Here is a 23,008-nt window from a genome sequence, read left to right on the forward strand (position 1 = left end):
CATTGGTGGCGAGCGCCTTGCCCACTGCGCCACTTAGCCGCCCTGCTTACCATCTTCTCCAGAGTCAGACAAGAAGATGGATATGCCAATTTCTTGTGCATTCAGTAGAAAGCTATCCGGCTGCAAGTTAGCCTAACTTAGTTCAAATGAATGGATATGGATCAGCTAGCCTAGCTGTTTAGTTTTAGTCCCTTAGTTTAGTGTTTAGTCCCTTGTTTGAGCCGAATCTGGGTTGAACATGATTTGTGGAGCTCCCTCTGGTGTTGTGGTCGTGGTATTCACTGACCTTTGGGAAGTATTTCGACATGTACATGGGTACCTAAGTGGTGTAGTGCATCTTGTAGACCAGGCCCATTGCAAGTTGCTGTATACATGTATTTATATGTATACACTTATTTTAATAAAAACACTTACAACACCTTTAAACAGTTTGTTGTCAAATATTATTGTTGACCAACTATAAGCTATTTGAGATTGATCGTTAAAGTAATCAAAGTATTATTATTATGTTGTTGTGCTTCCAACTGGGTCATTTGTTAGATACATTTCCACCAGAGAATCAATGAGAATGGAGTATTCCAGGTTAACATGGGGCAAGATAGTAATGAAACGCTCAGTGGTAGAGCATTTGTTTTAGCTTTTGGGACAATACCGCTGTTCTGACCGATGCAGGTTAATTCTTTTGGAAGGTGTCGCACGCAGACGTTCGGTCTTGTGGCTTATCCTGTTACTTTGTTACTCAGCTGATAGAGTTGTGCTCTTCCTGATGACTTGTCGTACAGAACTTTTAAGTCGCTTTGGATAAAAGCGTCAGCTAAATGACTAAATGTAATGTAAAGGGCTGAGCCCTCCATATTGTTCAAGTGGTGACTCAGCTCTTTAGAGGCTCCAATGTCCCGATAGATTTTGATAGAGGGCTAGAAATGATAGAAACATTTTCCTTTGTGTCATTACTTGGATTCTAAGATGAAAGGTTCAGACTTAATGCTTGGCAGAAATGAGAGAAATCAAATCAAATGCAAAGCAACTCAGATTTATTATGGAAGGTGACCCCTTGGGAACTCAAGAGGTGCTGCTGCTGCTGCGTCGTCTTTTGTCTTCATCTGACATAGCGTTTAAGGAACGCTAGAGCACCCCCTACTGTTCCACCGGCGCCGGCCAACGCAGCAGTGGCTGCCCCCGACAGGCCCACCACGCCTACAATAAAAGTGATCAGTTACAATTAGGGGTGTAACAATGCATCGATGAATCGAAATGCATCGATTCTAATGTGTTAGAATCGATGCATCGATTTGAATATGTTAGAATCGATTATAATCGAAATAAAAAAAAGAAAAATGTGTATGTGTATTGTTTTTATTGACCTATAGTCCCATTCATGCTGAGTGAATCAGTTCCCCCAGCCACATTTGTGTATTCAAAATTTTTTGGGGAATTAACTGATCGAAAATGTATCGAATCGTGGTCAAATGAAGATTTCATGATGCATTGAATCGTTGCCTGAATAATCGTAATCGAATCGTTGTGTGGTCGCATCGTTACACCCCTAGTTACAATAAATTTGTACATTCACAATATCATTTATACTTCATTTCACTAACAAAGGCTAAAATGATTGATATTTGACAAAAGGTAAAAAGGTCAACATCATTTACCTGCTGACTGCAAGAGCGCCACCGTGCCTCCAGCAGCCACGCCTCCTGCATTTGCAATGGCGGCTGACGACATCATACCTGCCGCATAGGAGCCGGCGCCGATCCCTGCTGCACTGAAGCCGGCAAAACCCAAGACAACGGGGGCCAGAACTACAGCACCACCTTGAAATGGACAGAAACAAAACAAAATGTCAAAGGGTTTGGGTTGGTCAGGTGTCATACCCAAGACCTCAGGAAGCTCCAGGTGGTCCAGAACAGGGCAGCACGGTTGGTACTGGGCTGCTCACTAAGGTCTAATGTGAGCCGTATGCATGCCCGCCTCTCTTGGCTTAAAGTGGAGATGAAGCAGTGAACAATGTGATCCTAGTTTGTTTGTTGTGTACCTTGTGTAAGACAGGGTCCTATAATAAAATGTGAAATCCTGCTTATTTGTCTGAAAAATCAAATATAATTTCCCTGTTTTCGCCATGGGCGGCGCCATTTTGTTGCTGACGTCACGGTGTTGGTTTGGTGTATACACTGCTAGTTAGCTGCATAGTAAACATGGACTGTCGGGTCAGTCAAATGTTGCCTACCAAACAACGGGACCGCGGTGGTTCTTTTTGTATTGCTCCTGGCTGTTCAAACTAATTTTACCATGTGAAAGAGAGAGGAAAGTTGGTTAATTTCCACAAACTACCAGTGAAAAAAACAGTGTTGTTGGCACGTTGGCTCAGGCTGGCTGCACTCAGGCGGCGCGATCAGCCTGTTGGACAGGGAATGAAGATCTCCAGCGAACACTTCATTGCCTCGGATTATGTTGTTGGGGTGGGAGGTTTGTCCAGAAGACCACTAATCAGCTGAAGCCCGATGCAGTTCCCTCGGTCTTCGACAGACAGACCGGCCCAGGCAGTTCAGCGTCGCGGAGCATTCAGCCTGCTGGCTACCTAGCTCCACTTCAACCAGCGTTGGGAGCTCCAACGTTAGCTTGCCGATGCTACCAGCACATCGACAAGCTGCTGGAGCCAGCTAACGTTAGCTTGCTGATGCTACCAGCACATCGACAAGCTGCTGGAGCTCCCAACGCTGGTTGAAGTGGAGCTAGGTAGCCAGCAGGCTAAATGCTCCCGACGACATCGACAAGCTGCTGGAGCCAGCTAACGTGGCTACTCGTCCCGGGAGATAACGGCGCTGCCTGGCTGGTTGTTGGCTAACTAACGTGGCTACTTGTCCCGGGAGATAACGGCGCTGCCTGGCTGGTTGCTGGCTAACTAACGCTAACCAGCCAGGCAGCGCGTTATCACCCGGGACGAGTAGCCACGTTAGTTAGCCAACAACCAGCCAGGCAGCGCCGTTATCTCCCAGGACAAGTAGCCACGTTAGTTAGCCAACAACCAGCCAGGCAGCGCCGTTATCTCCCGGGACGAGTAGCCACGTTAGTTAGCCAACAACCAGCCAGGCAGCGCCGTTATCTCCCGGGACGAGTAGCCACGTTAGTTAGCCAACAACCAGCCAGGCAGCGCTGTTATCTCCCGGGACGAGTAGCCACGTTAGTTAGCCAGCAACCAGTCAAGCTAACGTTAGCTGGCTCCAGCAGCTTGTCGATGTCGTCGGGAGCATTTAGCCTGCTGGCTACCTAGCTCCACTTCAACCAGCATCGGGAGCTCCAGCAGCTTGTCGATGTGCTAATAGCCTCAGCAACCTAACGTTAGCTGGCTCCAGCAGATCGACAAGCTGCTGGAGCCAGCTACCGTTAGCTGCTGGCTACCTAGCTCCACTTCAACCTTCCCGGCTACTTGTCCCGGGAGATAACGGCGCTGCCTGGCTGGTTGCTGGCTAACTAACGCTAACCAGCCAGGCAGCGCGTTATCACCCGGGACGAGTAGCCACGTTAGTTAGCCAACAACCAGCCAGGCAGCGCCGTTATCTCCCGGGACAAGTAGCCACGTTAGTTAGCCAACAACCAGCCAGGCAGCGCCGTTATCTCCCGGGACGAGTAGCCACGTTAGTTAGCCAACAACCAGCCAGGCAGCGCCGTTATCTCCCGGGACGAGTAGCCACGTTAGTTAGCCAACAACCAGCCAGGCAGCGCTGTTATCTCCCGGGACGAGTAGCCACGTTAGTTAGCCAGCAACCAGTCAAGCTAACGTTAGCTGGCTCCAGCAGCTTGTCGATGTCGTCGGGAGCATTTAGCCTGCTGGCTACCTAGCTCCACTTCAACCAGCATCGGGAGCTCCAGCAGCTTGTCGATGTGCTAATAGCCTCAGCAACCTAACGTTAGCTGGCTCCAGCAGATCGACAAGCTGCTGGAGCCAGCTACCATTAGCTGCTGGCTACCTAGCTCCACTTCAACCAGCATCGGGAGCTCCAGCAGCTTGTCGATGTGCTAATAGCCTCAGCAAGCTAACGTTAGCTGGCTCCAGCAGCTTGTCGATCTGCTGGAGCCAGCTAACGTTAGGTTGGCTCCAGCAGCTTGTGGATCTGCTGGAGCCAGCTAACGTTAGGTTGCTGAGGCTATTAGCACATCGACAAGCTGCTGGAGCTCCCGATGCTGGTTGAAGTGGAGCTAGGTAGCCAGCAGGCTAAATGCTCCGCAACGCTGAACTGCCTGGGCCGGTCTGTCTGTCGAAGACCGAGGGAACCGCATCAGGCTTCAGCTGATTAGTGGACAAACCTCCCACCCCAACAACATAATCCAAGGCAATGAAGTGTTCGCTGGAGATCTTCATTCCCTGTCCAACAGGCTGATCGCGCCGCCTGAGTGCAGCCAGCCTGAGCCAACGTGCCAACAACACTGTTTTTTTCACTGGTAGTTTGTGGAAATTAACCAACTTTCCTCTCTCTTTCACACGGTAAAATTTGTTTGAACAGCCAGGAGCAATACAAAAAGAACCACCGCGGTCCCGTTGTTTGGTAGGCAACATTTGACTGACCCTACAGTCATGTTTACTATGCAGCTAACTAGCAGTGTATACACCAAACCAACACCGTGACGTCAGCAACAAAATGGCGGCGCACATGTTCATAAATGCTACATAAATGGACAAATCGTTTTTTCTTAGAAACGCCTTCTTTTTATAACGTGATTTTTTTCTGTGGTTTATCTAAATACTAATTTGATGCTATGACTATGTGTTTATCGCTATGCTTCATCTCCCCTTTAACGTTGAAAATAGATTGTCTTTTAATATACTTGTGCTGTTCAAGTTGGTCATGAGCAGTAAAACTCCTGTTTTTATACATAAGATTGTTTTTAGTAATACTGTGCATGAGCATTACACTAGAGGTTCCAGTAGTGGGCAGCTTGAATTGCCAGGTCCTAGAACCAGCGCTTTGGGGAGATCTTTTATTTTTAGAGCATTAACTCTTTGGAATGGCCTGCCTCGGAACCTCTGCTGCATTTACAGTAGATTCACTTTTTAAAAGAATGTTAAATTGTTTTTAAATTGTTTTTAACACTGTAAAGTAATTTTTTGTTTTAGTTTTAGTTTTACACTAATGTAATTTTAGCTATCTTAATTGTTACAGTAGTTTCATTATGCATTGTGTGTACTGACTTTTAATAATTGTTTTTGCAATAGTGATTGTTTTTGTATGTTTTTGTGTGTGTGGACCCCAGGAAGACTAGCTGGTTGCTATCGCACCAGCTAATGGGGATCCCTAATAAAATAAAATAAAATAAAATACCCAAGACCCATCGTGCATTCAGTCTGGAGGTTTCCGTGTTTACCACTGGGAAGTTTTACTTGAACGGCCGACCAAGTGGTAAATAATACCAGTGGTAAACTCGAGTTTACGAGTTGTGACGTATCACTGACCTTTAAGCTTTTGTGGTGCAAACATACTTAATTATGAACATGGAGTATCATGAGACGTCTTCAGAAATATGTTGTTGACATGTTGATTCCAAAAAATTGCTCAAACCACCTGCATCAAGAAAGAAAGGTTGCATAATCTGTCTGAATCTGTTGCCTTGCATCCGATTGGTCCTGACTATCATAACTAACACACCCGAATGCTATCACCTTGCATATACGACTTGGTCACATGATACATTTATGACTTTAAAAGTTGATGAGGACCTGTCAACCACACAATCATTTTAACTTTGACCAAGCAAGTGAGGCAGCATTCCTTCACACCGGAAGGCAAACATTGCGGCATAATTTTGTGTTTTCAAAGAGAAAAAAAAACATTTGTGCAAATGCTTTCAGCTGCTCGGTTCCCAGACTCTGGAACGAAGGTTATCCTATAACCCTAGTTATATGAGTAACTGGCAAGCGTCTTGCTCGGTATTGGATAGTACTCGTTATACCTATTGTATACATTGAAAGTATTTACTCATGCACCTTATATCTACCTGGCCACGCCCACTCCTGGTCACATATATAAATGTGACGTGTGGCCGTGCTCAACCCTTCCAAGCCTGAGTTTCATTCGAAAGACAGTCAGGGGTCCTCAGTGCCATAAAGCAAGACGCTTGCCAGTTACTCATAACTAGGGTTATAGGATAACCTTCGTTATATGTCGTATAACTGGCTACGCGTCTTGCTCGGTATTGGACTAATGGGCTGAGCAAGGCACGTAGGCCCGATAAATGAACCCGCTGAGGCCCCCTTTACGACCACCAGAAAACCGGGGAGGGTCCTGGCCCTCATGCTCGTCCGAACGAGGAGCGGAGGGATAGAACACCGACTATGCGGAAAAAGGGTGCAGTACCCAAAAAATGCATAGAGTAGACCGCGTGAAAAAAAAACTGCATCTACCTCACCACGCATCCCGCCCGCTTACCTAGCGACGGGATGCAGGGGAGGTTCCAGCCCCATGGACCGGACGAGAAACAAGGCTCTCTGTCGGGTCCACGAGCTAGAACCCGCCAAAGGGACCTGGCGAGGACAACGAAGCCACGGCATACGTGCCCTCCCCAGGCATTGCTTACGACACCACCTCCCCTTCGTCATGACCACTGATTTCCACATTACAACGAATCGTTGATTGGAAGGTGGGAGTTCAGGATGAGCCCCGAGTCCCTGACGCAGCCGCACCTCCATCACTCGGTGTACCAGAGAGAGGGGGCCGGTACGTAGGATGACCACTGGCATACCGGGGAGACATTCACTCTTGAAGAGGGTTGCTCCTTTAACCTAGGCTGACAGGTACCTTAGTAAGAGCAGGGCTTGACTGTGCTTGGAGGAGACTTACTGCTCCTTTAGACCATGAGCCACACAGGGGCGCTTTGAGGGGCTAACTGCTAAAAACAGATCAGTGCCCCCCCCCCCCCGGAGGACGAGCCCCCGTGCTGTCAGGCCTGCCCTGCTATCTCCTCCTGGAGAAGCACAGAGCCTTCAGACTGACAGGTACCTTAGTAACAGCAGAGCTGGACTGTCGCCTGGCGGAAACCGAGCTGGACCGACCCGGTCCGGCATGACCAGAATGAGTCCTGGGTCCCTAATGCCGCATCCCCCGCTTTTAAAACCGGTTATCCCAGGCGGGGAGGTACATGTTCTGACCGTAAACCACAGGGGGCACTACCGGGACAGACTGCCCAAAAGCAGCTCCGTGGTGGCCCACCCACAGGGTGGGGAAAACCCCCCTGTGACGTACAATCTGTCTCGTCATTTCCTCCTGGAAACGTAGGAGACCCTCAAGCTGCGCAGATTCCTAGCATTCTGAGCGGAGCAGAGCTAGACTGCCGCCTGGCGGAGACATACTCCCTCCTGACTGACCACATACACGCTGTTATGTTGTCCGGACAGACCAGGGCGTGCCGGTCCCTAGACAGCGTTAAAAACGCCCGGAACGAGGCACTGACTTTCCTTCCCCAGTACGTTAATTGCCACAAAAAAACAGGGGGCAGCCTCTGTCTGGCCAGGTTTTGTCTGTTTCGGACAGACCAGGGCGTGCCGGACCCAAGGCAGCGTTTACAAACGCCCGGGACCAGGCACCGCCTTCCCTTACCCAGTAAGTTAATTGTGTCAAAACACAGGGGGACAGGCCTTTAAATTTACAGCCCAATCATTAGGGATGGGAATCGAAAACCGGTTCCCGTTGGGAGCCGGTTCCTAATTGTCCGATTCCTGGAATCGCATGCCTCCGTGACTATCGATTCCTCTTATCGCTGCCAGTTTTTTCCGACAGTTCAAAACAATAACGTTAGCGCCAGCATGCAGCCATAGAGCAGACTATTTTATTCCTTGCCTGGTTTTTGGTCATATGCTCCCGAAATGCTCCCGCTGTTTGACTGTTTCTATATGTGTAGTGAAAACGAACCCAATGCTTTAGAACCTAGTCATTCATTTAATTCGGTGTAACCTAAAGTAAGCCGCAGAGCTAACGCTAGCTAACACACAGAGACAGAGAGCTCAGGTAGAAAAAGGGTAGAAAGAGGGTGGGGGCGAGCGTGGACCGGGGAGGGGAGCAGTCTCTGTGTGTGTGTGTGCACGCTGGTCTTCTGAAAGACCAGAGACAGAGAAGTCCGAGGAATAACGACCTGTTGAATGCAACTACGGTTCAATAGATAAATTAGTTTAAGATATTGAACTGTAGTTGCATTCAACAGGTCGTTATTCAATAGATTAAATTAGTTTAAGAATAAAATAATTCAAAAAATAAATAAATAAATTAGTTTAAGAGAATCTCAAATACATTATTTTATTTAAGTGTATAGTTAATTTTATTATTTTTTTACAGTTTTTGTATTTTTCTGACATGGGGGCTCAACAATAAATGACAATCAGAAATGTCAAGTTGCATGTTGTTGTTCTAACCAGCTTAGTTCTGTTGCATTTCCAATTTATTTATTTAAATTATAAATCTATCAGGGATCGGTAAGGGAATCGACAAAGAATCGCATCGATAAGCAGAATCGATAATGGAATCGTATCGATAAAATCTTATCAATTTCCATCCCTACCAATCATATCGGGGCTGAAACTGGCCGAAAGAAAAGGGCTCGATTCGAAATCGGCCTCTGATTGGCCAGGGCTCGTCATAGCTGCGGGCTCTGGTAACAGAGCCAGGTTCGTAAAACCCGCGAACGGAGCTGGGGGTATTTCTGATAAGAGAGACCCCAACCCATCGTTTTACCCCAATCTGAAAATAGGAGAGGCCTGGGCCCTCGTAGGATCTTCGGCATGGGATTTTCATACAGAACCTGGGAAAAAACACCTGTCGCTATATTAACCTCTTTAACCCTTTCTCCGCCGGAAACGGCTTAAGACGGGTTTCAAGTTCATGCGAATTCTGCCAGATCACGGCGTACGACGTTATTCTGATCATATTTCATATTTTCGTCGTGGTATTTCACTCACGGACCCCTTGTCAGATGCTGCGGGACTCAGCACAACTCTGCAGCGCTTCAATACTGCCACCTGGTGGCTGATCGGCGAGTTGCCAAACCGGAAATGCCCGTTGCCACTCGTTTATCGTCCCTGGACTCAAGACACACACCGTGGATGATATGAATCGTTGCCATAACTCAATAATCCACATCATTTGGGCGTATATTAGTATTATACAAACCGGAACTGGATCGCATCAATCCACATCACATAACTGGGATCGGTTTGCTCCACGAGGAAGCTGCCGTGAGTTTCAGCGTTTTTCTTTATTATTAACCATACAAACTGCTCTGATCTATATATCACACATACTACATGAAGCATTTAACGACTATCACGGAATTATAAACAACCCCCCCCCCCCCCCCTCCGTTCACCCGCGCATGATCAGTCATAACGTTTAGGACCATGTACAGTTGACATTTTTTATATAGCGTCGATCGGTATCAAACTGCATTTGATGATCTAATATATGCATTTGTGCCTATATCTCACGTTCTGGGAAATACTGCAGAAAACGATAAAAACATATTTATACTCTAGACGGTATTTTCGTATGAATGTGTGAATGAAAAAGTAAAACGTTCCTACATCCTGAACGATAGATAATCGATGTTGAATGGGCCATAGTAATGTCAATTTAGCAATACAATTTAAAAAGTTATAGCCCTGCAAAGAAGGTGAACATCTCCATAGACTTAAAGTGGTGGCAGAGATCAAACATTGATGGATATAAGCGTGGCAGAGAATGGGTTAAGAGGGAGCAACGCCTATTTTCCCCGCAGACCAGATTTGATAGCATGAGCTGGGATCCTTAGCAGAGCAGCCTGACAAATTTACACGCACAACCATTTCTCGGATAAATTTCAGGACTGGAACCCTGTGATGATATTTAGACGGGACGCACTCTTAAACAGTACTGTATTTGTAGATCTGGTATGTCATAAATGTCTGGATGTAACAGTACTGTCTATCTGTATGTCATACATGTTATGATGAATTGAAAATGGGGGACCCTGATGTAAACAAGACGAAAGTCTTTCTCTGGTCTGCATCCCCTGTGTGTATTGTACCCATTCTGCAATCTGTTAATAAAATGTTCAATAAATCGATCAAACCTCACTTCGAGTCAGCAGATATGGGGGACCCTTCCTCTGCATCGAGCAGGATATGTAAATACCTGCTCCGACGCTGGGGACGTAGAGGAGTCCGAGAGGGGGGCCAGGAGGAGAGGCAGCTTCCTCTGGTCCACCAGGGAAGACTGCTCCAGCCACAAATGCCGGTGGGTGAGGGTAGCCAGCGCCCTCAGCTTGCCGGAGGCTATACCCTGCAGCTGGGTCAGGTGCAGGGTAGCCCCCAGGGCCTGGGCGAGGACTGGGCTGGGGGGCGGCCTGCGCAGACCGGCGCAGACACCGGGACCGGGGATCTGCCTCGCGTATGAGGGGGAGTTCACTACGGCCTCCGGCGGCGGCCCAAACCCAGCACCGCAGGGGCTCACCTGCCTGCCATGACAGGGATCCCTCGCGGTGAGCGGTGGAGGCCGGGCGGGAGGGACGCTGGCGTTGATGACAAACATTATTGAAATCAATCATTAGTTGACTCTTGAAATACTACAAAATCCGTACCTGCCCCTGCTGATATCAACGCGATTGTTGTTACTGAAACAAGAGTAAAAACAGAGAGCTACAATTAATTGAGATCACAGTAGCCTATGTTGTATGAATGAATGAAAACTTTATTTAACAGATTGCAGAATGGGTACAATACAGTACGGCTCAATACATACAATTGTTAAGGGGATGCAGACCTGAGAAAGACGTTTGTCTTGTTTCCATCAGGGTCCCCCATTTTCAATTCATATAGAATAGATGATACATTCATATGTATCAAATACAAAGAGACAGTTAATTATGATCGCGTTCATTGATTAACAAGGCAAATTATGTATTACACCCCAGAACTGTTAACTATCACTATCAGTGATATAACAATGGTACACTACTCACACAGACCCATGATCGTCTACTGCGTCTATCGTCTTGAGGTCGCGGTTTTAATGGTAGCAGCGGAGTAGGGTCCAGTTGCAGCGCCGGAGAGTCCTCTCAAGGGCAAACCTGTGGCAGCCACGAACCTACTTTCTATAGAAGCAGCTCGAAGGTGCGCTGTTTTAAGTGAGCGTGTGTTATTGGATTGATTGATTGATTGATTGAACATTTTATTAATGTCCGCCTTGTTTCGAACTGGTTATTATGCTTAGGCCCTCTTTCGAAGTCGGTTATGCTTAGAGTTTATCTTTAGAGCAGGGTGATAGACCACCAGCCCTGATTCCAAACTCTAACCATAACCATGAATGAATGAATGAATGAATGAATGAATGAATGAATGAATGAAAACTTTATTTAACAGATTGCAGAATGGGTACAATACAGTACGGCTCAATACACACAATTGTTAAGGCAGGGGATGCAGACCAGAGAAAGACTTTTGTCTTGTTTACATCAGGGTCCCCCATTTTCAATTCATATTGACATTTATGACATACACAACATACATGACATTTATAGCATAGGGACATATAGGTATTTAGTACTGTTACATTTGTGACATAAACAGTATTCAAATATACAGTACTGTCGGTTACCCATAGATCCTGACAAGAGTATATACATATGATGGGGAGGGGACTGTAGGCTACATTAGGAGGGGGTGGGTGGGTGGGTGGGAGAGAAATATACATATGGTGTGGAGAGAATATATACATGCAGTGGGGAGGAGACTATTAGGAGGGGGTGGGGGGTTTGGACATTTACGGTGGCCAGTTTCGAATTGCAGCCTCCCGTACCTGCTCTTTAAGAGCGGTTTTGAATGTGGGTAGGGATTCACATTCCTTTACAGCTTTGGGTAGGGCGTTCCACATTGATTGATTGATTGCTGTACTCTGTCGTCTACTCTAAGCCATCCTAGGTTGTCAAAGTGGGCAGGGGTTGTCGTGTTACTTCACACGGTAACAAATACGTGAGTCCTCTGCTTTGGTTGTTAATATCTTTATTAGCTTATGCGTCGCTACATTACACGGGTGTCCATTCTAGGTTCCTCTCGAACTCTACCTGACCCCCAGTACCGTGGCCTATACCTCTCGATAGCGCACATACATTAACATAACACCACAGGGGTGAGGTGGGTTCTAGGGGTAAGGTCAAGTAGTAGTCTGACCAGTTTGTTTTGTGATGTTTGTAATCTTGTTTTTAGCGCCTTTGAGGTGCTTTGGTACCATGAGGTGCAAGCATAGTCGTAGTACCGGGAGCATGTCTATGTTCCCCGGGTTCTATGTTCCCCGCTTTGATTGATTGATTGAAAATGTTAGACCACCAGCCCTGATTCCAAACTCTAACCTTAACCAGTTCGAACGAGGGCCTAAGCTTAACCGTTCGAAACAAGGCGGACATTAATAATTAATAAAATAATAAAAATTAATAAAATGTTCAATCTATTAATCAATCAAAGCGGGGAACATAGAACCCGGGGAACATATGGATGATCCCGTAGTAGTACCCTTGAATGAGTGCTCCTGCCAGAGTCTTCAGGGTATTCTTGTTTACCAGAGAGGAGATCCGGTACAAGAATCTAGTTTGTTGGTTGACTTTTTTTTTATTACATTGGATGCCATTTTGTCACAGGAAAGATTTGCCTCTAGGATGGAACCCAGGTAGGTAATTTCATCTTTCCTTGTGACAATATTGCCATTGTGAATGAATGAATTGAAAAGACTTCAAAAGATTGCAACTTTGAAAGGGGGCCCGCCTAAGCATAACCAGTTCGAAACAAGGCGGACATTAATACAATTTTCAATCAATCAATCCAATAACACAAGCTCACTTAAAACAGCGCACCTCCGAGCTGCTTCTATAGAAAGTAGGTTTGTGGCTGCCACAGGCTTGCCCAGTGAGATGATTCTCCGGCGCTGCAGCTGGACCCTATTGGAGTAGCGCATCATTTCAAGGGAAACGAAACTAGACAAAGATGTCCGCGCATGCGCTGTGACGGCCGTGCAGTGAGGGCCGCGCACGCGCTGTGAGGGTCGCTCAGCAGCGCCACCCACCCAATGGCTTTGATTGATTGATTGAAAAGTTTATTAACAGATTGCAGAATGGGTACAGTACAGTACAGCTCAATACATACAATTGTTAAGGGGATGCAGACCAGAGAAAGACTTTTGTCTTGTTTACATCAGGGTCCCCCATTTTCAATTCATCATAACATATATGACATACATGACATACAGATAGACAGTACTGCTACATCTATACATTTATGACATATCAGATTTGCAAATACAGTACTGTTTGTGATACAAAAGTGTCCAGAAAAGGAGTGTATATACATTTGGCGTAGAAACTGTACATTGGAGGAGGTTGGATGTGTGGGGTGGGGTTGGGTGGGTTGGGTGAGGGCTGTACATTGGAGGTGGGGGGGGGGGGTTGGGTAGGGGACACACACACATTTTACACTGTACATTGGAATATTGACAAAGCCTTACTTGGTCATTTACTGTACAACTAGGTTAGGACATTTGTAGGGGCCAGTTTCGAATTGCAGTCTCACGTAGGTGTTTTTTGAGAGTGTTTTTGAAAGTGGGTAGTGATTCACATTCCTTTACAGCTTTAGGTAGGGCGTTCCACATTGATGTGGCATAATTGCGAAACGTGTTTAGTCCCTTGTTTGAGCCGAATCTGGGTTTTACATGATTTGTGGAGCTCCCTCTGGTGTTGTGATCGTGGTATTCACTGACCTTTGGGAAGTATTTTGACATGTACATGGGTACCTTGGTCGCGTAGTGTATCTTGTAGACCAGGCCCATTGCAAGTTGCTGTACTCGGTCGTCTACTCTAAGCCATCCTAGGTTGTCAAAGTGGGCAGGGGTGAGGTGGGTTCTAGGAGTCAGGTCAAGTAGTAGTCTGACTAGCTTGTTTTGAGATGTTTGTAATTTGTTTTTTAGTGCCTTTGAGGTGCTTTGGTACCATGAGGTGCAAGCATAGTCGTAGTACCCTTGAATGAGTGCTCCTGCTAGAGTCTTCAGGGTATTCTTGTTTACCAGAGAGGAGATCCGGTACAAAGAATCGCGTTCGTTGGTTGACTTTTTTTATTACATTGGATGCCATTTTGTTACAGGAAAGATTAGCCTCTAGGATGGAACCCAGGTAGGTAATTTCATCTTTCCTTGTGATAATATTGTCACCCACTGTAACCGAGAAGCCGTCGGTCTTGCTGAGTTTGTTATTTGAACCGAAGAGAATGGACTCTGTTTTGCCCATGTGTAATGATAGTTTGTTGTCGGCGAGCCATATGCAGATTTTGCCTAGTTCCGAGCTGAGGGCTTTTTCAACCTGTAACTTGTTCTTGTCAGAGACCAGCAGGGCTGAGTCGTCCGCAAACAGGAACAAGTTGCAGTCACAAGCTGACGACATGTCATTTGCATAAATTAGGAATAGTAGCGGTCCTAGTATGCTTCCTTGTGGAACACCACAGCTCACTGTGAGGGGGGGGGGATAGGGTACCGTTTACTTCCACCATCTGTTCCCTCCCCTCCAGGTAGGATTGTATCCAGCTCACTGATAAACTATCAAAACCAATTTCTTTTAGCTTGTCAATCAGAATGGTGTGATTGACAGTGTCGAAGGCCTTTTGTAGGTCCAGCATGGCAGAATTGGTTTGATTGATTGATTGAAAACGTATTAACAGATTGCAGAATGGGTACAATACAGTACAGCTCAATACACACAATTGTTAAGGGGATGCAGACCAGAGAAAGACTTTCGTCTTGTTTACATCAGGGTCCCCCATTTTCAATTAATCAGGACATTATGACATACATGACATACAGATAGACAGAGCAACACTGTGTGTCTACAACTAATCCAATACAGGAGCAGAGTAGAAACAGTACAGAAAAAAAATAAAAACGCATAGTATAAAAGGACAAATGCTAAGAACATCCCCTAAAGTGCATATAGTAAAGTGCATAATGCATAGGCACAATTTATAGTAAAAGTGCATAAATCATATATAAAGTGCGTGATGCACAGACACACAGAAACAGCACTTCCACAACCTGACTAACAACACACCAAATATAATAATGCCAGAGGCACGGGAAAGCAGCCTGGCACCATAGATCTCTTCTAGAGCTGGCAGGCTAACCGCGATTGTCTTGCGTGCGTGACACACAATTCTGTTCAGAGATTTCTTCTCCTGGTCTGTAATGTTACCAAACCATATATCTAGCAATATTATGAGCATCTTCCCTGTTGTGTCAACAACATAATATTGCATAATAAGAAGAAAACTGTCCCGTCTGTGAGTGATATTTGTTTTTGCTTAATGGAGTAGGAGCTGCCGTCTGTGAGAATATTAGATTAGAGGCAGTTTGACCTGTTGGTTTGTGGGTTCTCACTCAAATGATATGCGGAGGGGGGAACGCAGAGAATGACACACACACACACACACACACGAGAGGGGCAGGGTTGGGGGAGAGCGAGTGGAGAGACAGAGCAAGGGGAGGGACTGCAGGGAGAAAGCAGAAGGTGAGAGAGATAAAACAGAGAAAGACACTAATGTCTCCCACTCTGAAGTAGTCTGAGATAGAAAGAGAGGCTGCATATGGTAGGCAGCTAAAAAGAAAACCTGCAAAAATTCCTATATATACTGTAGATCTAGCAGTCTGTGTGACCATGCTTGGTGGTTTTAAAGGTATACATGATCATATATAGATATAGTGGTTATAGGTATACATGATCATATATACTGTAGATAGTGGTTATAGGTATAAATGATCATATATAGATATAGTGGTTATTAGGTATAAATGATCATATATAGCTATAGTGGTTATAGGTATAACTGATCATATTAGACCACATAGTGGTCTGGTGGTTAGTTATAGGTATAAATGATCATAGATATAGTGGTTATAGGTATAAATGATCATATATAGATATAGTGGTCTGGTGGTTATAGGTATAAATGATCATATAATGATATAGTGGTTATATTTCATATTAGCTTACGCTCTGCTCGTAGTGGAACATATCCTATATCCAGTCTAATACTGAATACATTTCTTCACATGTACACACCCATCCGCCTGGCCACACCCCCATCCGCTCCTCTACATAAGCGGGGATGTGGCCATACTAACAGCTCCTTCCTTATTTTCACCACCGACAAGTGTCTGTATACACCACTTGAGTTTAGTGCCGAAATAGTTGGAAAGGGGCTACGTTGGAGAGAAGGAGCTGCGTTGACATTATATCTTTGTTTTCTCTCTCACAATTTTTCGAGGAAATACAGCGATAATGTCTTCACCACCGGAGTGTCTAGAAGATGATGATCATTCTAACTTCGTCCGGCGCTTTGTATTAGGGGCTCGTGTCGCTGAACCATCCCCGCCGGCATTACCTCCGGCTCTGCAGTTGGACACTTTGCTTGGGAGGCGCTCGGCCGTGTGAGGGCTGACGGCCTCTCTGGGGCGGGTGATGTTGTTGCGACGCGGGCGCCAGGTGTGTCGGTTGTGGGGGGAACGGCTACACAGCTTACGAAGGCCGGCTCCAGGCTGGGATCCCTTTTTCACTGCCACTTAGCGGCGTGGAGGGGGTTCTGGTTTGATGCCCACGTTAACATTAGCTCCTCCTCAAGTAAGAGCTTTGTTTTCCTGGGACCGTGATTCCGAATCTGCGGTTCAATTCCCCGGGTCTCTGGACAAACGGATACCCACTGTCGCCGTGCTGGCCCCGATTTTCAAGATGAAAAGCACCCAGTGCGAGGGAGGTGAGCTTGGTGTTCATTATGAGAATATCTCCATGCTCAAGTCGGCTATAGTCCGCGAGGGACTTGTTGCCGGCACCGCTGTGTCTGGTAAACACCGTTCTGAAGAGGGACGTGTGTTGCCTTTTTTCCCTTCTTTTCTGAGAAGAGGAAAAGACAGCGGCTGTCTGAAGTGTTGGCCTGTATTGCTTTTCTCACGTTGTGCAGTTTTCAGTGGTAGCCACTTAGCTTGCTTCTGCGTGAGCTAGTGGCTAGCGATAGCCGGGTTGAGCTACCTGTTAGCCAGTTAGCTGTTAGCTACGATGTTAGCTACCGGCTTCGCTCGGCTGGGAACGTTAGCTTGATGCTATCAGTTAGCCTAGAGTTAGCTGTTAGCTTGTGCTACAACCATTGGCGTAGCCGTGAGAATAGCAGGCCCTGGCACTCTGACTACGACATCATCTTTGACACCATGACCGGCTGCAGGAGGGGGGCATCATGCCGGAGCAAGGCTCCGGCCATTGCTTCTTTTTGCCCCGCCAGCGAGAGGCCTTTCGTCAACGTGGAGACCAACCTGTGTTGCGGCCTTTCACCCTGAGTTCCTTGGTGCAGGTAAGATGTCCATTGGACATTACCCCACTCTTCCTTCCTTCCCCTCCCGAATGTTTTGTTAATAACGATGTCTTTGTCTACAAAACATATGTTACTTCACTACATTTGGAGATACGACATGTGCTGTGTGTGAATTGTCTTGGTCGCTTTGTATAGCTTGGGTAGCGTTGGCCAAGGCTTGTGCCTTTCTCTCTACCTAGGAACAGCGTTGTTTTTTACGTGAGTAAAAATGAACTGGGTTTTTTGTTGTATGATGAGAAGTTGTGTGTGTTCATGTAACGTTTAGACAACGTGGTTGAGCCCACAACTGGCTGGGTTACCCTACAATACTGTGCATAGTGGCATGTGATCGAGGGATGAGTCCCTCTCTCAGCTTGTTATTCTTACTTGAGGGTAATGATGACAATAACAAGTGGCAAGTTTTTTTCACACATAAGCAGGGCTGTGCCTGTTCAAACAAGGTCTTCGGCTGTGCTGGCGTGCATGATGTAAAGCTTACTCTACAAATCGTTTCAGGGGTAAGGTGGTGAGGGGTGGGTGAAATTATTCCCCGGTTTGTCCCTGGGCCCCCCCCCTCCCCTCAAATATGATTTTGTTTACTAAATGTGTGTTGATTCACTATATTTTTGGGGATACGGTGTGAATCCCTCAGCTGCTGGGGTTGTGCTCTTGCTTAGAGAGAGGCAATTTTGAAAATTGTTTGGTCGCTGTCATGTGGACTTAGCAAGGCCTGTGACCAGTACTTAATCGAGGACTAGCGTCTTCTCTCATCATGAAAAACGGCGTTTCCTCTTACAGTAGTGAGTGTACTTTTGCCCTTTTTTGTTGTGATGGAGGGTTGTGTGTATCGTATTCACGTTTAAGATCCACAACTGGGTTAGGTGTTGGCCTACAGAAGTTACATGTGTAAGCTCTTGTACCAGGGCCCTTGGCCCCTCTCTTGGTCTGTGTTTTTTTCTTCCTTTAGGGTAAAGGTGTAAAAATTCAGGTGGCAGGTTCGCACCCAACCCATATATAAAACCAGTTTTTGCACAGGCGAGGTTATCGTCTGTGGCTGGCGTGCAGAATGTGAAGCTGTTACCTTAACAGGTATAAATGTGCTTCATGTAGCACGCTATGACTGGTGTCATAGCTCTGCTTTGTCATTGCATCGTATCAGGGGTGAGGGGTCATGAGGGGGTGAACTGATAAACCCTCCCTCCCCTTTTTTTCTGATTGGTCAGGGGGTTGGACCTCCTGTCCTTCGGGCTTCCTGTCACGCTGTTGGGTCAGCGCGTCACAGGGTAGGGAGAGGGGGGGGGGGAGGGAGTTCCCTGGTCCCACGCCATATTTGGGCAGGTGGGTCACGGAATTCCCTCCGCCATAGAGTATGTCACTGGGCGCGTTTCTATTGGTTGCGAGACTTCCGTGAGTTCTTTTCAGGCTCCATGTTGTGGACCTCTGTTATTGTCAAGATGTGTTATGCGGTGCGTGAGAACTTAAAAAGAAGTTTTCTGCTCTGCGCTCTGTTGCATATGTCTTGAGCTTTTGGTCACGTAGCTCAATGTTACATATATCTTTTCAATTATTACTCACGTGGGAAGTCTCTCTGGGGGTTCCCCGTCTCCTCTCTTTTATACAGAGCAGGGTTGACAGGGGTGTTTTCCCTCGGACGCGTCATATGGGACCCATATCTGTGTCTTGGCCAGCTTCCTGCCGCTCTCCCAGGCGGCTTGGAGGGAACGTTATCTGGGTTCTTGTTAGAATTACCATTGATATGTTTTGGGTCTCGACGTGTACATAGTGCTGGCCCTGGGTGCTTCTGTGTGGAACCACGCATGGGCTTGCGCGCCTTGGTTGCTCATCATTGAAACGGCAATTTTATGGGGCAACTAGGATGGAGTTTGTCTCTTCCGAGCGCCAGTGTACTAGGTTAGTCTCGATGAATTCTCGTTCATCTCTGGGGCGAGATAACGGAATAGATCAAAGCATTGGCGGAGGGGTCTCACGCTTTTGGGGTGGGCCACCGGGCGCGGTGCTTTTATGTTCTGACGGTCTTGGTGGCGCTCTCTGTGATGTTTTAGATCGACACGCGTACCTACCTATTAGGACACGGGACTGGTTCTGGTCGCGCCGGACCAGGTCAGTTAACCCGTTGTCCGTCAGGGCGCAGATCTGCTGTTCTGGTACCCTGAAGGACTTGTGCTTTTTCGGGGGGAAAATGCAGAGTTGGCCCGGGCGTTGCAGGGGTTGATGTTATGGAGGTGTTCGTGGTTATGTCACTGCGTGTTATCCTTCACTATTGCTTGGTCCATATTGTGTTGTACCTTGCGCTGTGCTAAAGGAGCCTGGTCCTTCTCCATTCTTTTTTCGCCCCTCTCTTCTCCTGCTTGGCGGGGCTGGGAGGGGGCTGTCGAGGTGGTTCTTGTACCCCTCTGGCATCCCTGTGTACGTCCCGTTCCGCCGGGCCCAGGTCCGGACTCGTTCTCGTTGACCTGTTGGCCTGGGTTAACCCCTTCTTGAGAACTGAAACACTTGTACTGCTGTATAGCCGGTGTATACCCGCAGTTGTGTTTTGGAGTTTTTTCTTTGGGGGGTTATAGGAACAACCGCCTCCTGTTGGGTGGTGGTTGGTTTCCAGGTGTGTTGGTAGCGGAGTCGACTCTCGGGTTAGGCCGGGCTTGACCCCGTCTGCCTGCGAGTGTGCCCCCGCACCCTTCATGACGTCTGCCAATCGTGTCAGCCTTATCTGCCTCGCCCCTCTAGAGGGTCGTTTTTTTTTGTGGAGGCTGCGACATGGTGCACAGCATACCGAACGCCCCTTCCGCCGGGGTGCTGTTTTCAGCAGACCCCTTAGGCGCCTGTCTAGTCCGCAGTGCTCCAGGCACAGGTCAGGTCTTTTTTACCTGTTGCCTGGATTGAGGGATCAACCTCTTTGGGGGTTGTCTCCCCGGTGCGCTGCCTGGTCCCGCTGTGGGGGTGTAGCCTCTTTGAGTGCTTCAGGGTGGCGTGCTGTATGGGGGAAGGGCCTGCTCTTGGATGGGCCCTGTCCGATACGCTGGCGATGTGGGGGGTGGTGTCACTAGTGACTGCCTGGTGGGGTCTCGATGCTGCAGCATCGTTGGCCTCACCAGGCGCCCTTTTTCCGGGGGGTCCTGACTAGTGCACTGCAACCCTGCCCGAGCATGAGGGGGCCCTACCCGACCCGACGGGTTCGGGCTGGGTAGGGCTTTGTTTTTAAATAAATAATTCGGGCTCGGCCGGGCAGCGCCCTCTTTTTATTTTTATTTTTTTGCGCTCGCTATAGTTTCAAGTTTCTTTAATAGTTGTCATACAGAAGTACAGAATACTTTCATACAAAATGCTTCTTACTGTTACGCTCCAGAGACTGTGCTAGACAAGATAGTATCAAATAACATAGTATAGCATGTAATTTAGAAGAAGAAAATGAGGTCACAGTGTTCGGTATAGACATATGTACAATGTTCTGAGTTACCATATAATATACAATACTATGCAGTGTACTAATGTACAGTACTATATAGTGCAAAGCAGAAATGGGATGAGGTACAATTTAGGTACAATTTACAGTAAGGTGTACGAGTTGTAGTGCAATCCTTCATCAATAAATATAAAGTGTGGGGAGTGGGTGCTACAGTGTGTTTGTTTAAAGTGGGTGTGTGCTATAAAGTGTGTGGAGTGGGTGCTACAGTGTGTTTGTTTAAAGTGAGTGTGTGCGTGTGGATGTGTGTGCTATGTGCGTTTGGTGGTTTGTTGTTGTGTAGTGTTCATTGTTCGTTTAGCAGCCTGATGGCCTGGGGATAGAAGCTTCTTCTGAGTCTTTCTGTGCTCGCCTTGAGACTCCGGTATCGCTTGCCTGACCGCAGCAGTTCAAAGAGGCAGTTGTTCGGGTGACTGGAGTCTTTAATGATTCTCTTAGCCTTGCCCTTGCAACGCTTGTTGTAAATGTTCTGGAGGGTGGGGAGCCCCTATACTCATATAACTAGGGTTATAGGATAACCTTAAGTTTCTGTTTCAGTTTTGCGCCAGCTGTCATCACAGATCAGAGAGTCAGAGACTCATGTCTCTCTGAGTCGCAATGGATAAGTTAACAGATATGGAATTAGGGAAAGGGAGAGCTATATATAGCCAGTTGGCGAACGTTTTAATTTGTTCTTGGATGTATGTAGCCGGTTGGCGAAGTTTTGTTAACGTTGTTCAACGTGTTGCTGACATCAACAGCGAAGTGGTGAGTGATGTATTATTATTTGCTGGTGTGGGTCGCCGCTGCCCTGTTCTGTTGTGCTTTCATTATATAATATAAATGTTGCTCTGCTCGAAATCTGATTTCTGCTTTCTGTTTGTTTGTATAGTGACTGAGTAGGCTATTGTGTCGTGTGTGTGTCAAAGAAGATTCCATATAGCCTTCAATACGTTTTACGAGGCTGCCGTGTGAGTCAGTCTAAGCGAGCACTGCGACGGCATTCTAATAAGAGCGAAACAGGCTATGTAAATGCTTCTTATTTTTCAGCGTGATATGCGTTATTTAGGCAGACCTATTGGACATTTTCGTTTTTGTTTATTTATTAAGTTAATATATAAAGTGTTTCGAATATCTAAAACAAAATAGTTTTTTATATTTGGCTATAATATAATGCTTGTTAGTTTTCAGTGCAATATGTGCCTATCTGTTATTTAGGCAGACCTATTGGACATTTTTGTTTTTTTATTAAGTTCATATAAAACCGTGTTTCGAATATTTAAAACAAATTTTTTTTTTTTTTTAATGTAAGTCTCATTCGGGCTATGGCTTCAAATGTTGCATTACAGTCGGGCTTATTGTCGGGCAGGGCCTGAACGTCATGGGCTCGGGCTGGGCACGGGCTTAATTTCAAGGCCCTTCCAGACCACTAGTCCTGACCCTTCCTGGGGCTGGGTCCTCCTTCGCGCTCCGCTGCTACGGCCTTGCCACGGGGTTGGGTTCTTGACCTTGACCCCGTGATATTAGGGATTGTAACAGGGTTTTTTTTTTCTTCCCGTTCGTTCCCTAGTGGCATGTGGGTTGCGCGCCTGTGTAGTCGTGGGTTCTTCTGTGGGAAGGTAAGTCCCACGATCTGCTCACCCTGTGCGTTTGAGTTGCTAAACCCTCTTCGCACAGTCGGATCAGATTCCCTCCCGTCCTCCACTAGGGGGGTCCAGGGGCTCGGGTCCTCCCCGGTTCTGATGGTTGTGGGGGGCCTCAGCGGGTACATCAGCTCCTGTGTTCCACTACGAGCAGAGCGTAAGCTAATACGAAATATAACATACGGTTATCCTATAACCATAGTTATAGATAGGATAACCGTATGTTATAGGTATAAATTACCATATAGATATAGTGGGCTGGTGGTTATAGGTATAAATGATCATATATAGCTATAGTGATTATAGGTATAGATGATCATATATAGATATAGTGGTCTGGTGGTTATAGGTATAAATTATCATATATAGCTATAGTGGTTATAGGTATAAATGATCATAATAGATATAGTAGTCTGGTGGTTATAGGTATAAATGATCATATATAGATATAGTGGCTATAGGTATAAATGATCATATATAGCTATAGTGGTTATAATTATAAATGATCATAATAGATAT

At 46.6% G+C, this 23,008-nt stretch overlaps 1 protein-coding gene across 4 annotated transcripts; it reads right to left on the reverse strand.

The window, feature by feature from the left end:
• Positions 1–1,019: 1,019 nt before the first annotated feature.
• LOC311246264 (uncharacterized protein) lies at positions 1,020–11,104 on the reverse strand. Of its 4 annotated transcripts, none has more exons than XM_084336396.1 (4): positions 10,981–11,034; positions 10,600–10,632; positions 1,656–1,817; positions 1,020–1,197 (listed from the first exon to the last, which is right to left on the reverse strand). In XM_084336396.1, the coding sequence occupies exons 1-4, from the start codon at positions 10,988–10,990 to the stop codon at positions 1,100–1,102; spliced, it is 303 nt and encodes a 100-aa protein (XP_084192522.1). In that variant the 5' UTR covers positions 10,991–11,034; the 3' UTR covers positions 1,020–1,099. The 4 variants fall into 4 exon arrangements, with proteins under 4 accessions (XP_084192522.1, XP_084192521.1, XP_084192523.1 ...); XM_084336395.1 differs by lacking the exon at positions 10,981–11,034 and adding an exon at positions 10,782–10,936; XM_084336397.1 differs by lacking the exon at positions 10,600–10,632 and having other exon boundaries at positions 10,981–11,104.
• Between the last annotated feature and the right edge of the window lie 11,904 nt (positions 11,105–23,008).

Source organism: Notolepis coatsorum (genome assembly GCF_963971535.1).
Source record: "Notolepis coatsorum genome assembly, chromosome: 19".
NCBI classification, from domain to species: domain Eukaryota; kingdom Metazoa; phylum Chordata; class Actinopteri; order Aulopiformes; family Paralepididae; genus Notolepis; species Notolepis coatsorum.